This window comes from Tachypleus tridentatus, chromosome 13 (assembly GCF_004210375.1).
Source record: "Tachypleus tridentatus isolate NWPU-2018 chromosome 13, ASM421037v1, whole genome shotgun sequence".
Classification (NCBI taxonomy): domain Eukaryota; kingdom Metazoa; phylum Arthropoda; class Merostomata; order Xiphosura; family Limulidae; genus Tachypleus; species Tachypleus tridentatus.
The window spans coordinates 236,297,163-236,315,989 of NC_134837.1; the positions used below are offsets into that span (position 1 = coordinate 236,297,163).

Here is an 18,827-nt window from a genome sequence, read left to right on the forward strand (position 1 = left end):
TTGTGCGAAATTCCAAAAAAAAACAAAACAAAACAAAAAATCGGATTGTACCGTTTTAAGACTATAAACCCACCTAATTCTGCTTCACACTAATAATGTTTTTCTAGAATGTACTATATAAGTGTGTATTCTGCTACAAAATGTCGAAAGCTTTCCATATTGAAAGGATTAATATAAACAAGTACATGTATAAGTATTTATATGAATTTCTGTAATTAATGATATCGAATTGTTAAGGAATAATAGGGATGTATATTTCATGCAGAATAGAAACTAGAACATCATAGCTACGTCACTTATGAACATTTTATAGTGAAATTAGGTCGTTTGTACGTACATGATGAATTATGTAAAGCCAGTAAGAGGAAATACTATAGCGTTCTCGTTGCAGCTTTATAAGAAGCACTCGAGTTCCACTTAACAACAGAGAGCTAAGTGACTTCGAAGAGTAAACACGTTTCAAAAATGGTTCCAGTTACAACAAGAATGCTGATTTGGCTATTTGCTGCACTCATACTACTGACTCGTAAGTTCTTCTTGGTCCAGTTTTGTAACATAGTACATTAAGTGACAAACAAGTTCTTAATCTTTAAGATTCATGAACATCTGTTAAAATCGTAAATTTTAACAGCTATTCAGTCTTCACAATAATTATAATTAGAACATAAAATTAAAAGTTTACAGTAACTATCACATACATTTATGTTACTAGTTTGTTTGTGTTGAATTTTGCGCAAAGATACACGAGAGCTATCTGCATTAGCCGTCCCTAATTTAGCAGTGTAAGACTAGAGGGAAGGCAGCTACTCATTTCCACTATAAAGCTCCTACGGCTGAAAGGGGTAGCATGTTCGGTGTGGTGTGGATTCGAACCAGCGACTCTCAAATGCCTTAACCACCTGGCTACGTCAAGCCAATTGATATCACTAAAAGAAACAAAAAACACACCTAAATTGAAGATCATTTTTTATGTTATATAAATATATATATATTTTTTTAATTTCTAATTTAATAAGAAGCAATTTCTCTTTGAATCTTATATCCTTACAAACACATGTGTTTATTTGTAGAATTTTGAAGAGAACAAAGGATTGACGTTCATAAATACTTTTCTATTTATACCTTTTTTTTCTTATAGCAAAATAACGTCGAACTATTTGCTGTGTGTATTGAGGGGAATCAAACCCCCTGATTTCAGTGTTGTAAGTCCTTGGACTTACCGCTGTCTCTACAGGGGACATATGTATTTATCCAATTTCGATAAAGTTGTGCAAGCGCGATTACTGAAAAATAATTGATCGTAATATTGAAAATAATTTAAAAATTATAATTTGTACATATTTTTAATGTTAATAAATCAACTTTTAAAAATAATTATTAAACAAATTCCTTTATTTTGAAAAATTATCAGTGAGATATGTCTTTGGTAATTAGTAATATACTGTTGTTGATTTTCAGCTCAAGGTTACACAATTAATTATCTAATGTATGGCAGAGAGATGAAACATAGGCTTCAGCGTTGTAAGTTCTTAAAAGTAGTGTTGACTCGTAAAGGGGCGATTAGTAACAACTTTTGTCTTAGTTTTTCTTCCAATAGGCTTTATAAATTGCCTACTATTACTAAATGTACAAAGTAAAGTGATAAGCGTAGATATAACGTTGTTGTTATCGTCAGTATTAATGCGTTATAATCCAAATCTAGTGAGGCGAAACATGATCTGGTAGTTAGCGTGCTGGACTGTGAACCTTAAGAGCGATATTTCAAATCCTACTATTCCATTAGTGTAACCAAAGAGTTGGTGATGGGTATTGTTGATTATTTGTCTTGCCCCTAGTATATTAGTTTAAAACTTTGAACGAATAATAAATATATCCAAAACTAAAGCTATTGTTTTATCATAATGACGAATAGACGCATACTATAACTCACAATCTTACAACATAAGAGCTCCATAAATACATTCTTGAATGCAAAAATAATGTTAGATTTTTGTTTACTTTTTTATTTAGGTACTTAAACGTTTCGAAATATTTGAAATTTTCTTAAGACTTACACAATTCTATTTTAATTCTGTTTATATTTATGCAATAAAATATTATTTTATAATAATAGATTAAATTAAAAACGTTCAAATAGCATAACATAGTTTGTTTTTAATCGTCATAATAGAATCGATAATGAGAAACTTTCATCACATTTAGGGTTGCGATTTAATTTTCATTATATTTGAAGACAACTCAAATGAGTGTAAATTATAAACTCAAACGAATGTACGTTATAAAGGTTTTTATTTTATATATATATCTCTAAAACAACATTTTTCGTAAATTCACTATTCAAAAGTATCTGAAAAGAGCCGATTATTTTTTTACTGCAGAGTAATCATTTCTAAAGGTATGTTCGAACATTTTTAGGCGGTAGTTTAATGTATCCTTACTGGAATAAAACTAAACCAAATAAAAGAATAAAGAGAAAGTTTCCCGAAGTTTTTGTTCGTATACAACATCGTTCCAATTAATACGAGTTTTTATATGGAATTGAGGAAACTATTTTGCTGGCTGAAAAAACATACAAACAGAAACTGGCGATTTATTCACAAATATTTATTCAAAATTTGAAACTAAACTGTTCAATCTTCTTTTGGTAATATTTTAAAACTACTAGACAACACTAGCATTTAAATTAATGTATTTTTTCTTATTTTGTATAAAATAAAACTGAATGACCTAAAACAGCTTCCAGTTTGCCCATGGGCCCGGCATGGCCTAGCGCGTAAGGCGTGCGACTCGTAATCCGAGGGTCGCGGGTTCGCGCCCGCGTCGCGCTAAACATGCTCGCCCTCCCAGCCGTGGGGGTGTATAATGTGACGGTCAATCCCACTATTCGTTGGTAAAAGAGTAGCCCAAGAGTTGGCGGTGGGTGGTGATGACTAGCTGCCTTCCCTCTAGTCTTACACTGCTAAATTAGGGACGGCTAGCACAGATAGCCCTCGAGTAGCTTTGTGCGAAATTCCAAAAACCAAAACAAACAGTTTGCCCATGAAGAAGAAAGGTCCACCTTTCGAAAGCGCTCGTGTTATAGGATTTCTATTTCATTTCTAAAACAGCTCTCCATGTTCTTCGGGAGATTCGATAACGCCTTACTATATCTTGGATGTAGAGCGTAAATATTTGAAGCAACTTGGATTTAAGTAACAGATATTCGCAGAAAGTATTCAAGGCAAGCTATCTGGAACAACGTACGACGGAAAACAACTGCTAGTGTACTGTTACCTTTTGTTTGCCTGCTGTCAAGTTTAGTGTTTCTCAGTAAATAAACGTTGACTGATTATCTTCATCTCTTATTCCGCTAAAAACTCTAATATTATGATTTTTCCCACTTATTCCGTGATTTGACTATTCTACATATTTAGTTCGACATTTTGAAGCATAGTAATTTTTAGAGCTCAAATGTTAAATATTTTTAATATATTTTTTCAGTCTCCTATTTATTTCTATAATGTTTCCTGATGCAGCTTAACTTACACATTCGTTACATTTTGATGGATATCATAACCTTTTATACCAAGTATTTTATTCGTACTTAAAAAAAGATTTTTAGAGTTATTTTGATGTCATTTTAAAGTATAAACTAAAATTTTAGTAGTTAAATGTTTTGATCAGATTACCATAAAATATAGATATTGTCCAGGTTCATATAGAAACATTGGATATGAATAAAACGTTTACTTAAAGATCATATTACGTTTCTAATTTTATTATACCTCTTACGAGCATTTGTGTCTTAACTATTCAGAAGTGCATTTTGATATTATTATAATAGGTCACCTGGTGCAAATACACCGGGGACATATATTGCGTTATAGCCGAGATTGCATATGAGGCAAAACGTTTCTCGAATGGCGTATTACTTTTCGTTTAAAAATGCTTATTTAACTGTTTAATTTTGAAAATAAATGATGCTGAATTGTTTTATTGCAGAAGCAGTGCTTGAAGTGTCGCCTGTTGATGCAGTGGAAAAGACCAGAATTGAAACTGAAGGTAAAAGGTCCACTGGAGAAGTAAGGGAAAGTGACCGTCTAGCCTGTCCAGAGAATAGTAATGTAAGCATTTCTTGTATTTCTTTCAATAAAATAACATGCATTTTCTCGCATTGCATAAGGATACATATAGAATTTATTTATTCATATTTTTCAGAAGAAACGTAACCTATGAATTTATGTTACAATTTTATTTTCTATCTCCAAATAATTAAGTATACCTTCTATTTTGTTACACTTCTTACTTATCTTATAGATATAAGAGTTTGAAACATGGTTTTGTTTGGTTTGAAATAGGTCCCTCGCTAGTACACCGGTAAGTCTATGGATTTACAACGCTAAAATCAGGGGTTCGCTTCCCCTCGGTGGGCTCCGCAGATAGCCCGATGTGTCTTTGCTAAAAGAAAGAAAAAAAGTTGATTTGAAATAGATTTAACAAGATACAGTTCAATGTTCTTATAACAATCGAGAATATATGTCACTCATCGTCATATAAATATTCATGAAAATAATCATGTTTCATACCACAACTTCTTATTTATTTAATGATAAATTGAGGCACATGAACAAGACACATAAAATAAATCGCTAACTGATTAGTTAAGAGACTTAATTTTAATGAGACAAAGAACTACACTTTTTGTTATCATAAAAAGAAAATTTGTTGAACCTAAGGTATTAATTAACCAATATAGGAGAATTCTCTTTTGATTGTGAACTCGCATCAATTATAGCAGGCAGAATATAAACCTGAAGTCAATTTATCTTGGCTTATAGTACATTTTGCAGTTAATTCGTTTATAGTTTTCCAGTTAACACCATTTAAAAGATTGCAATAAATTAATTTATTGTTTCCTTTTTTGTAATAGATGTAAAATTAAAACTCCCGTAGACTTGTTGAGTAATTGAATATCTGATTATCTACGCTGTTACTAAACTGGAAATGTACACAGTTTGGTTTTAAATATATTTTCAAGCAGATTACTGTTTATCACGCTGGTCTCTAACTTGGAAGATCCAAGGCACGAGTCGTGCTCATCATCCTCTGCACTTTTAGTTGCGGAAAGGTTATAAGCGTGACAGCAAATCTCTATATTCGGTTAAGAAAAACAGCAAAGAAGAATTTGCTACTGACTATATATGAGCTTTTTATATTGTGTTCGTCGTGGGTATCTAAACCTTACTTTTAACGTTATAAGCCCTAAGGTTTACCACTGAGCCACCAGGAGGCTTTTTATTACCGAACCCTTCATTCACAGAATTGTTATCAATTTTTATAACAGGAAAATCTTCCTTAAAATGATGATAGAATTAAAGTTATAAAAACAAACTTTTATAAAAACGGATGGACTAGAACTAATATAAATAATATTAATATACCCAACTGTCTTAGTTAGTTACTACAATATATTTTGTAAGAATAATCATTACAGTTTGTCTTAGTTAGTCACTACAATATGTTTTGTAAGAATAATCATTGCAGTTTGTCTTAGTTAGTCACTACAATATGTTTTGTAAGAATAATCATTACAGTTTGTCTTAGTCACTACAATATATTTTGTAAGAATAATCATTACAGTTTGTCTTAGTTATTCACTACAATATATTTTGTAAGAATAATCATTACAGTTTGTCTTAGTTAGTCACTACAATATGTTTTGTAAGAATAATCATTACAGTTTGTCTTAGTCACTACAATATGTTTTGTAAGAATAATCATTACAGTTTGTCTTAGTCACTACAATATATTTTGTAAGAATAATCATTACAGTTTGTCTTAGTTAGTCACTACAATATGTTTTGTAAGAATAATCATTACAGTTTGTCTTAGTTATTCACCACAATATGTTTTGTAAGAATAATCATTACAGTTTGTCTTAGTCACTACAATATATTTTGTAAGAATAATCATTACAGTTTGTCTTAGTTAGTCACTACAATATATTTTGTAAGAATAATCATTACAGTTTGTCTTAGTTAGTCACTACAATATATTTTGTAAGAATAATCATTACAGTTTGTCTTAGTCACTACAATATATTTTGTAAGAATAATCATTACAGTTTATCTTAGTTAGTCACTACAATATGTTTTGTAAGAATAATCATTACAGTTTGTCTTAGTCACTACAATATGTTTTGTAAGAATAATCATTACAGTTTGTCTTAGTCACTACAATATATTTTGTAAGAATAATCATTACAGTTTGTCTTAGTCACTACAATATATTTTGTAAGAATAATCATTACAGTTTGTCTTAGTTAGTCACTACAATATGTTTTGTAAGAATAATCATTACAGTTTGTCTTAGTCACTACAATATATTTTGTAAGAATAATCATTACAGTTTGTCTTAGTCACTACAATATATTTTGTAAGAATAATCATTACAGTTTGTCTTAGTTAGTCACTACAATATGTTTTGTAAGAATAATCATTACAGTTTGTCTTAGTCACTACAATATATTTTGTAAGAATAATCATTACAGTTTGTCTTAGTCACTACAATATATTTTGTAAGAATAATCATTACAGTTTGTCTTAGTCACTACAATATATTTTGTAAGAATAATCATTACAGTTTGTTTTAGTTAGTCACTACAATATATTTTGTCAGAATAATCATTACAGTTAAAAGCAATTTTAATCAAGAAAATTATAATATAGCTCTTACAGGCTTATATATCCTTACCAATAGGATTGCACTGAATATTCAGTTGCTTGATTCATGATATTTGTTAACAAAATTGCATCATCATATCGCAATATTTGAGTATTTTAAGCATTGAAGTCAACTGTGAACACGACACCTTGTGGACAGCGCAAACTGTTTTCTTTATATAAATCTAAACACATTTTGTGAAAACTAAGTAGAAAGCATAAATAAACAAATACATGTTCTCAATTTGCAAATATGAATTATACATGAAATACGAATATTTTCAATTAATTCACATGTAATTATATTTAAGTTATCCATTAGGCCTATGGTATCGAGGTTGCTCCAATTTAATACCAGACTTCCGTCACTGCATGGCCTATATCATAACTTAAAATTATTAAAAGACACACGAGCGTGCACAAACATCAAACTCGCACAGAAAATAAATAATGTATGACACACACATATATATATATCAAAAATATATAGCTTAAACATTTGATTCTTTCAGTATGTATCATACACATAAATGTCTGTGTGTGTTTGTATCAAAAAGCCGTTGTCAAGTTGCAATGTCACATGCACAACACTTGCGATACCGTCATTCATATTGCCAGCGAAGTGTTCGTACCAGCTTATAGATAAAGTGGTTTTAACTTTCCATTCTAAATAAACTGATTCCGTTTTATTATCTCTACTCAGTAGCAAAAAACTAATACTTGTTAATGTTACTGCGCATGTCTGTCAGGGTCAAATGTTTCAGTAAATACTTCAGCTATAAGACTGGTAGCATGTTTAACGAGTTTAAACTTAAAATCATAAACAGCTAATCAGTTAAGGAGCTAGGCTTCGCTAGCTTTGGCGTCATGAAGCTCACAGCTCGTACGTTGCAATCTGTTATAAAAAATCACAAAGAACGTGAAAGAGTTTTTTGTGTAGATGCTTTAAAAGAAAAAAGTGGAGTAAGATGACTGAAACAGTTAAAATTTTTGGGGGGGGATTTACAGGTTGTGGAAAACAAATAAAACACCTTCGTCCATAAACTGAAAAAGCACAACAACCATAATTTATTTATAAGTCATTTATAACTTTTATGCAAAAATTCTTATTTCTAAATTCTACAGTCTCGCAGTAGCTCAGTGGTAAATCTGCGGACTTACAACGCTATAAAGCGGTTTTGTATGGCTGTGATGCACAGCACAGATAGCCCATTGTGTAGCTTTGTACTCAGTTACAAACAAATAAAAGCAATCATATTAGATTCTATACATTTTCAAGAAAAGGTTTTGTATAATTTGTTGGAGCTAAAGAAATGAAATAAAGGTTGAAAAACAAATTCACCCATGAAGGTTCTACAAAATGAATGATTTTAACTCAGGAGCAACACAAGGTGTTCCCAAATTTAGTTACCATATATAGCTGGAGCCCCTGCAGATACTGCACAAAAATAACATCAAATGTCGTTTAATAGATGGGTACCAGATAAACTATATGTTCGTGGTATTTTTATTTTTTGTGCTTACGCAAACTACTTAATGGGCTAACTGCACTCTGTTCAGAGAAGGGAATCGAATACTGGATTTTACAATTGTAAGTCTGTGAACATACCTCTGACTCACCTTGTATTTATGGTTTATACCTCAGAATGAAATCTGTTATGTATGTTAACCAAGTACATCAATTGTTTTGAAATATCGTGATAAACTGCTTACGCTCTATTATAGTGGCTCAAAAGCTTTTGTGATTTGTAACACTATGAATCAAAGCCTCCTTAATCAAAATGCTTGCTCAGATAATATTTCACGTGTTTTATTCTCCCCTAAATTATATCCATACATAATTTAGTTTCGTTCTTTCAGTTATTCATTGTTATGCTTCAGTACTATTAACATCTTGCAAATGTTTTTGAACAACTTGATATAGTTATTGATTTCTTTCTTTGACTTTTTAGAATAGGTATGTGATGATACAGTCTGTTCAACTGAAGTTTATCTCTTTATTTATCTTAAGAACTTGGATAAATAAAGTGAAAAACTAATAGATGAAAAATATAAAACCTGCTCTCAGATATGACTAAGACAGGGGAAAATTATTTTACAGATACAGTGTCAGGTCTTGTATCTTAACAATGTGAACATCAGTTTTGAAAAGAGTGAAATACAACTTAAAGTGATGTGAATAGCTATGATCACTGGGTCCGAAATAATTGTTTCTTTGTAGTTGGTTTATTGAACTGGAAAAATAAATTACTAAAATAGTATTTAAAATGGCTTTTGCTTAAAAAATCTAAATTTTAATAAAGCAAACTCTCCTCACAAATCAACCAATCAAGTTAATGATATTCATGTTATAACGAAAAGAATATAAACTAAAATGTATAATTCTAGTTTAAGTAGATTCAATAGTGATTTGATGGGCTGTACAAAAAACATCTCTAATGTAGTGAGGAAGGAATAATTCTGCAAAACTGTTATTACAGATAACAAACTGAGACCAAGTCTTTCATGTAACTGTATTTATTAAATTATTTTATTGTTACTAAATACGTTATTTCTCTTTGCATAAACTTACGTGTAATATAAAGAATCTTTGAACTACGAAGTATTATAACTTTGTCTGTAATTAATACATTATTGCTTATTAATGTTAGAAATATGTTTAATTGTGCTTACATACATGATATATAAATAAACCGTTTTACATTAATCTTTATGAGAACAGTAAGTTTGTCGGTAACATTTCCACTTGCTTAAACTCTCTGTCTATTACATGGAGCAATTGACTATGATATATTACACAATTATCTGTGTAGCTTTGTACAAACAAGTATATTTTTATTGACTGTTTCGCAATCTTCTGTAATATAATAATCCCGGAAATCTGTTGAAGACACTTAACACCAAAACATATGGCAGCTAGCCAGTTAGCCTACCTTTTTACACTGTTCGCGAAAAGTTACGTACACAGGTTTATTTAGTATGTAAGATTATTGCTGGATGTCTTGTGTGAAAGGAAACGGTGGTATCCATAGTTCAAATGTGCGTGAAAAATGGGATTTATTTTACAGACATATTATAATAAAGTGTAATCCGTGAGTGGAATTTTGAACTGCTCTAAAAAATAGAGAGTACGTGATTAATCATAAATATATACAAGTAGTATAGCCATATTCTCGAAAGATATTCATTAAATAAACGTGCTAATTTGCTGTTATTACATATCTGTGATGTATGGAAAACTTCCCTTTAATTGATTACGCCTGAAATTATTCACATAAATATTTCTTTTTGTCACAGTACATTAGCAAGAATAAAGTAAAACATGCAGTAATAACATTTACCACACATTAAAACAAAATAAAGCGTTACTTTATTTTATCGTGGTTCCTGGAGATCGTCTGAACCGTAGATCGAAAGATATGCATTTTGCGTTACTTACCGACGAAAAACAAAACCGCCGTCCGTATTTTGGTGTTAAATCTTACTATTATGTTAGAGTACCTATGAGTTGACGGCAGATGGTGTTGCATAGCTGAATTCTCCATAGTCTATCATTTCAGAATTATATAACTCCCAAGTATTACTTCACTCGATATTCACCAACAAGCTCGGAGGTTAAAGCTACAAAAGTTTGGGTTTTACAAAGAAGTATGAAATAAATATTGATTATCAGTGTTTACCACAATCACGATTATAATATAGTGAAATAATATATTAAAATCTGAGGAGCTTATTCAGTGCTATTTCTGTTTGCTTGTGCTAAGCTAAATCTGCATATTATCCCTGGATTACGTGAATATCTCCTATTAAACCAGCTTTATTTATTAACAGACAAGAAGTATTATAAAACTAAGTTTACTTCAAGTTAAAATGAAACCACTGTGTGTTTAAACAGCAGATTTGCTGGTCTTGTATTATTAAATGGGAAAATACGGCTTCAAAAGGTGTGACTTATTATGCATGGTTTAGTAATTGGACTGACATTATCTAAGGCGAATAAAAAGTACGCTCACATATATTACATTTCATCAGCGTTACCTTGTATCAATAGAAAGCAAAATTACAGATAACTTTGAAATGATACAAGCAATACATGGACATGAGGGAAATGTGTAACGTATATGGTATTTTTATTATCCCATCTGTTTATTTAACTTTTGTTTAATATATCAATTCTGTTTTGCGTGCCTGCTAGCTCTTCTTTACATAATAAAACTATGTGATAAATAAACTTTAGTTTGTGTTATTAATTTACTTATGTAAATAAACACGTGTGATAGATAAGATAAATGATCCAATATTTTGGAGAATTCCTTGCGAGCTCCATGTGTAATTACACTATGTAACACAAATTTTGTTCCTGGATAGTATGTGTTATTTCTTAATTGCTTATGTTGTAAAAATACAGAAAATGGCCATTATTCCCTTCAAATTTTGCTTTTGTGACCTGGATAATGAAATTTAGAAATAAACATATTTTCTATGTTAAAACGGGCAAATTTGCACATTTTCATTTACAAAAGGTCTGAATAAAACAACTTATGAATCAAGATTTACATGTATTTATACTAAATTTATACAAAAATGTTTAGAAGTGAATAGTTTTTCGAGATTTGCGACTGTGATGTAAATCGTTATACGCTTCCAGACCACAAAAGCAAAGTTTGAAGGGAAAAATAGTTTGTTTTTCTTTCACTTACTTTAGGCATAAGCTATTGGAAAATAACACTTTTTGCTCAGGAACAAGAAAAAAGTAAAAATTTTGTTACATAGTGCTATCAGCTTCATAGTCAACGGACTAATACAGGGAAAAATAAACAGAAAAGAAGATATACAATTAGAAATCAGAATATGCATACATACATATATTTGATACATTATTGTGAGTTCGGAGTAACTTACGTACTGAAACGAAATTCAAAATCAAAACAAATAAATATTATGTTCATACTACTTACTATAAGTATCATAAGAATTACTGTTTCGTCAGCGAAATGTCTTGCTATTAGTGATATTTTCAGCCGTAAGCCCAACAATATCTCATGAGATTCGGCTAGCTTGGGAAATTTAGGTTAGTCTTAAATATAAAGTTTAAGCTAACAATGAAACTTTATAATGAATATATGACTTGGAGCGACACATCAAAATAAAATAAAAGTAATTACACTCGATATAGTAACTAACATAGTAATGCCTTAAACCATGATACTTTCTTAAGTGGCATCAACACAACTGAGACAGAAATTAAACAAGAAACCCAAACACGTCTGAATTTCAAACTACCAACCTGTTTAGCATCATTCGTAACAATTAAGCCTATGTTAGCATTACGTTAAGTTGAATGGCAGCATTTTTCAACAAACTGTAAAGTATATGTCACCAAAACTCGTGGCTTTTAATGCGATATATTGGTGTTTATAGTTATTTTGGCTAAATATTTAAAAACATACAATTGTTCTTGGTACTGTGTACAGAGTCCTTACAAACCTTTCTTTTCTATATCGCAGGCTTGTATAATCTGTGTATCCTATAATGTGTTGGTTTGTCATCTGGTTTATACAAGAATGTGTATTCTATAAATGTAAGTTTCGTTTGTTTTTACTTCAAGTATATAACACAGATATCCGAGAGATAAATCCGCTATCCATTTAGAACTGATAGAATCGAAGGAAGGTAGCTAGACCACAGCAACAATCGTAAACTCTTGAGCTTTATATAATAGAAATAATGCAGAATACCTTTTATTTGTGGCATTTACCGAGCGCGAACTGTGAACCGTCAAAACCATAGTTCTGCAAGTTAACCACCAGAACAGACACAACCGATCCAATATCTTTTGTATTCGGCATGTTTCGTCACAATGGTAAATATATTCGCAACCGAGGCAAATGATTTATTTGAGCAGAACGTATAAATTAACAAGCACACTAATTAAACCTTTCTAGCATATTATTAAAACAGATAAAAACGAAATAGTATAAAACCTTGAAAGCATCATAACTAAAATACATCATTATATTCTACTAAACCTCGTAATGTATGTGTGCAGATGTGCTTTATAATTTCTGATTGGACTAGATTGTATTCTTTCTTCCCCAAAATGTAGCCAGGTTTATTAAAAGATTTGTGATTTAGGACTTCAATAAATACTGGTTGAAGCTTAAGAAAAAGATTAAGCTATATTAACGAGCCCCCAGTGGCATAACGGCATCTCTGTGGACTAAAAACACTAGAAACCAGTTTTTGAACCCGTGGTTGGCAAAGGACAGATAGGTAGCTCATTGTGTGGCTTTGTAGTTAACTACAAAAACTATGTTAGCAATCAAAAGTGGCTCAATGCTATTACATACTAAACTTTGGAGATTTTGGTACCATCTGTATATTGAATTTTAGAAACGTAAGTTTATCGTTTCGGTCAGTTCAAACTAAATTCCTGTTTCTACAGCAGAGAACATTTTGGTATTGATTATCGTGACGTATGCATAAAACAATTCATATAATTGTATTCCCTACTGATTTAGCATCTTCTCTTCTATCTAGCTTTACTTCCGACTTATTGTTGAATTGGTGATTCAAATATGGTTTTCAATATCAGAAAATAAGTCCCTATGAGAAAAGAATATTGCGTAACTTATTTCTTATTTCTAAATGACTCACATAAAACTGATAAAAAACACACTTCACTGATGTTATCTTCTTCACACCATAAATACAGTTGTTCGAGTAATTTGCTAGCATAAATGGCGTCTCAGTCACCATTACTTCTGTCGAATGCCAGCCAGCCAACGAACCTAGTTCTTGTGCAAAAGGCCGAGTGACCTACATAGTACCGTGTGATTGACATATTATTGTATTCTTTTATTTTTTGGTTCAAAATTTCTGATTAATATTTTCTTTAGTAAGTACTTCTCGTATTTTATTTATAACTAGGTCATATGCTTCACGTGACTTATTTATTGTAATATTTATTTCTAGTATTTTATATTTTCTGTATTAAGAGTATTTCATTCTTGTATATTGAAGTGTTATTGTTTCATTCTTTGATAATTTATCAATCTGCCTGTCTGTAAAACGTATAGAACTAGCCAAAATCAGTAAGTCTCGGTATAACATAATTAACGGAAACACAAAGAAAGAGTTCCTCATACCAGACAACAAAATATATTCGACATAAGCATATCTCAGTGTGCAGATTCACACTAGGTATTTATCTAGAAACAAACTAAAATAAATGAACTGAGACTCCACATTTATTTCATCAGAAGACGTGTATAATAACATATTACATTCTTGTTGTAGGTAACAGACTATTTTAATATATATATCCAAACTTTATGTTAATCTACGACGGAGATTAAACTGTAAAATAGGATTTTGGGATATGTAAAATATAAAATTCTATAACAGTTTAATAATAATTAGATATTTCTAACGCTCTGCTATGTGTAACAGCCTCCTTCTATCAGAACTAACACGTCAGATCGTCTGCGAAGTCTTCGAGAAGTTATGACGTTGGCTGGTTATGATGCATACATTATTCCTTCTGAAGATGATCATCAGGTCAGTTTCATTTTCATGACATTTAATGACCAGTGTTTGTGAGTTGTTTTGATTACGCCAGTCGAACGTTTTCTGTATGGTTCTATAATAACAAGTTGATTTATTTTAAGCACTTGTCATTTGTTACGAATTAAAATTTTTCCTGAATATCTTAATATTATGAATAATGCAGTGAAATTTAAAATTAAACTGTATTTATAAAATCTATGTATTTTGTATGAGAACAAAGCTGGTTTCATCACTATTGTATTTCTAGTTAGAACTGTCTCATTGCATTTCTTACTTTTAAATTACATATCATCATGCTTAAAAATTAAGTGACAAATACACTTGAATTAAGTAACAAATACACTTCACCAGATTTTGTTTAGTAGATTTTATCAGGCCCTTGTTTGTATTGAGTATCTGCAAAATGTACCTAAGTAACGTGATAATAAAACATCACGTGGTAAATTGTAAAATCATTATGTTTTAAGGATAACATGAACAAAGTGTAGTTATAATTTGTAAGTCATGGCGTGCTAAATTTGTTGTAATCTGAGGGTCGCTGATTTGAATCCCCCTCACATCAAACATACTCGTCCTTTCAACCGTAGGGGTGCTATAATTTTATGATCAATCCCACTATTCTTTAATAAAAGAGAATCAAAAAAGTAGGTGATGGGTGGTGATGACCAGCTGCCTTCCGTCTTGTCTTACACTGCTAAATTAGGGACGGCTAGAGCAGACAGCTCTCATGTAGTTTTGCGAGAAATTCAAAACAAACAAACAAAAAGTTTTCAACAAAGAAAGGTTTAAATTTCAGATTTTTGTGCTTAAGTTCAGTAACTGAAAGTAGGCAATTTGGGATGAAATCTTCAAACAAATAGAACTTAAGATGTTATAAAAATAATTTAATTTACATAAAAGGTAGAAAACATTAATATAAAAAATCAACGAAATTAACTCATGACGTTTGTTTCGAGCTTCGAATTTTAAAACAATCGCATTCGATTATAAAGTAAAAAAATCTACATATATAATGGTTTTTCGAAACTGCTAAGACAATGTAGACATATTAATAATTTACCAGAAGAAATTAAGGTTCAGTGTTTGATATAGTCTTTTTGTTTCGTTGACGTACCACCCATAGAGTCCACGATAAAAAATTCAAGTAATGTCCAAAGTTACATGAATGATAAAAGAATCAAACTAATAACATTAAGTAAACGTGTCTTTTGTTATTACTTGCAAAATATAAGCTATAATTTATTTCATAAATCCCTCTGAAAGCTGCCATTTATTTCCTTCTTTTACTTTCATTTTACTGCTGTATTCGGTCATACAATAACACTATATAACACAAATTTTGTTCCTGGATAGTGTGTGTTATTTCTTAATTGCTTATGTTGTAAAAGTACAGAAAATGGTCATTATTCTCTTCAGACTTTGCTTTTGTGACCTTGATAACGAAATTTAGAAATTATCCTATTTTCTATGTAAAAATGGGCAAATTTGCACATTTTCATTTACATAATGTCTGAATGAAACAACACATGAATCAATATTTACATGTATTTGTGTTAAAGATATACAACAATGTTTAAAAGTGAGTAGTTTTTTTAGATTTGTGACTGTAGTGTAAATCATTTCCACGTATCAGCCCCGAAATATAGTCTTCCATCATGTTTTCGTTATACGCTCTTTCGAAGCGGCGTTCAAAGTCCAGTATATCTTGGTGGAAACGCTCGCCTTGCTCCTCTGAGTAAGCTACCATGTTCTCCTTGAATTTATCAAGATGAACGTCAAGGATATGGACTTTCAGGGACATCCTGCAACCCATTTTGCTGTAGTTCTTCACCAGAGCCTCAACCAGTTCCACATAATTTTCGGCTTTATGATTGCCCAAGAAGCCCCGAACCACTGTGATATAGCTGCGTCAAGCTTTTTTTCTTTCCACTGAGCTTCTTGGGGAATTCTGTGCGCTCCAGGATCTTCTTTATTTGTGATCCAACGAAGACACCAGCTTTGACCTTTGCTTCAGACAGCTTAGGGAAGAAGTCTCGAAGTTACTTGAAGACTTCTTATCAAGAGCTGTGACAAATTGCTTCATAAGACCCAGTTTTACGTACAATGATGGGAATAACACCTTCTGAAGGTCCAGTAGTGGCTCACACTTGACATTGTGCCTCTCCACAGAGAACTCGGTCCGTTGAGGCCAGTGCTTCCTGTTGTAGTGCGCTGCGGTGTCGCTGCTGTCCCAAAGACAGAGATAACAGGAAAACTTAGTAAATCCTCCTTGGATAGTTCTATATGTTCACTTAGGCCTAGAACTAAACTGAAGTGGTGAGTGATGAGCCCCTGTATATATATTACTATGGAAAGTTCTAGAAAATTCTAAAAGTTCTTGAAAATTCTCGTAAGTTCTCCAACATTCTAGAAAATTCTTGTAAGTTCTACAACATTCCAGAAACTTCCTGAAAATTCTTGTAAGTTCGAAAAATTCTCTATCACCTACTCAGCTGTGAAGCAACCTGGAATGTTCTGAAAAATGGGTAAATTTGAAAATGTCATTACCCAGGTCACAAAAGCAAAGTTTGAAGAGAAAAATAGGTCTTTTTCATTTACTTTAGGGATAAACAATTGGGAAATAACTTTTTGCCTAGGAACAAGAAAGAGTAAACATTTTGTTACGTAGTGTAATTAGAGGTGGATGTTGCTTGTTAGAAGCCTTCTCTCAATAGAATTCGTCAGTCAAAAATTCTGAAAATATGGAGAGTTAGCTCTTGTAATAGATATAGCCGAAAAATTTAAATCAAACAAATTTGTGAGTGTTACGTTACTCCGTGATCTTGACTGGTAGGAGATGTGCACTAAGACTCTGGTTTGTTTTTATTATTCTGTTTATTTTTAAGAATAAGAATAGAAGTTACTTTTTTATATTTTTTAGCTTTATGAAAAGGTTCTGTTTCAATATAAAGTCATATAATTTCATTTTCATACAGCTATGAAAGATGTTAGTCTGAAAACAATTGAATATTTTTACATACTATTTCTGGTTAAATGAACATTAGTAATTCCAGATTGTTTCATCTTCTGAGCATACACACACACACATATATAGTTGAACATTTTATAGCTACTCAACATCAAAATATTTACAGATTTGAATTCAAGTATTATTACAGGAATGGTTCAGTATGTGGTGAATGGATAAAAACCGAAGTTTGAAACGATGAAATCGAATTATTAAATAAATAAAAATTTTGCTCGTTCTTACGAGTCTGTATCCATTTTTTATGTTAATACATATGCAGTTTCAGACATTTAACCATCTCTACTATAAATCCTACCTATTTATCTTGTGAAGATATCTTCTCCAAATCCCCAAATACCTAAACCAAGAAACATAAAACACTTCAATCAGAATTTATGTAGAAATGAAATATTTATTTTAATTATACATATCTTTGTAGGTAAGAACCAATTATATATTTTTATTGATCAAATGGATGCTGTAAAAATACTTTCTGTGCTTCGTTCATTTTTCGGTTCGCTAAAAAAGACAATTCTTTATCTTTTTCAGAGTAAATATGTCAGTGAATACGATAAGCGGCGGAAATATATCTCAGGATTCACAGGATCAGCAGGTAACTATAATTAATATTTATAAAATCATTGGAAATTACCAACCTGTTCCGCATGTATTAATAAATATTAAACACAATGATTCTGAAACAATATTTAAAAGAAATGAGTAAATTCATGATCTTGAATTTAGTCTTGAAATTGAAAAGTAGATGATTAGTTAATTCACGAGAAACGACAGTTTGTTTGTTTTGTTTTGAATTTCGCACAAAGCTACACGAGAGCTATCTGCACTAGCCGTCCCTAATTTAGCAGTGTAAGACTGGAGGAAAGGCAGCTAGTCATCACCATTCACCTCTGACTTGAGCTACTCTTTCACCAACGAATAGTGGGATTGACCATCACATTATAACGCCCTCACAGCTGAAAGTGCGAACAAGTTTGGTGAGAGAAGGATTGGAATTTGTGACCTTCTGAATGTGAGTCAAATTTCCTAACCACCTGGCCCTGCAAGATTCATATCAGAAGGATCAACAGCTTTTTACACCATCATGTATCAATCGACTGTTAAATGCTACAAGGCTTCACACAAATCTCAGAAATGCTCCTGAAGCCACTATTTCCATCCAGCCAGAAAAAAAACAAAAAGAGACGCCTCAGTTGCCCTGAGTGGAAGAAGACCAGCAGTGTGAGTTCCGATGAGAATCAGTCGCTGACAGCTTAAACTAGAACGTGTAAGGAACATCCGGATTGGACATATACCCTTTGGTCAAAAGATTTCTTTACGGAAATGTCTAGACGCTACTTGGACTGCTGTGATGAACGTACTCGACTGTGGAAACGACCTAGTGAAAGATACCAATATGTGAATGCGATAGAAGATGACCTGTATGAAGGTAGATGAGTAATTATTTGCGTTTGTATCAATCTCATACATATTTGTACGTTATCTGGAATGGTACTTTGAGCGCAGGAAAGTCTTAGGATAACATCCTTGAT

At 31.6% G+C, this 18,827-nt stretch overlaps 1 protein-coding gene across 2 annotated transcripts in view; it reads left to right on the top strand.

The window, feature by feature from the left end:
- The first annotated feature begins 373 nt into the window (after positions 1-373).
- Positions 374-18,827, top strand: part of LOC143239130 (xaa-Pro aminopeptidase 1-like) — a 51,608-nt gene continuing 33,154 nt past the window's right edge. For both annotated transcript variants that reach the window (XM_076479972.1, XM_076479973.1), the window contains exons 1-4: positions 374-526; positions 3,982-4,103; positions 14,154-14,261; positions 17,827-17,890. In XM_076479972.1, coding sequence (XP_076336087.1) covers positions 466-526; positions 3,982-4,103; positions 14,154-14,261; positions 17,827-17,890 — 355 coding nt within the window. In that variant the 5' untranslated portion in view covers positions 374-465. The remainder of the gene's footprint in view (positions 527-3,981; positions 4,104-14,153; positions 14,262-17,826; positions 17,891-18,827) is intronic.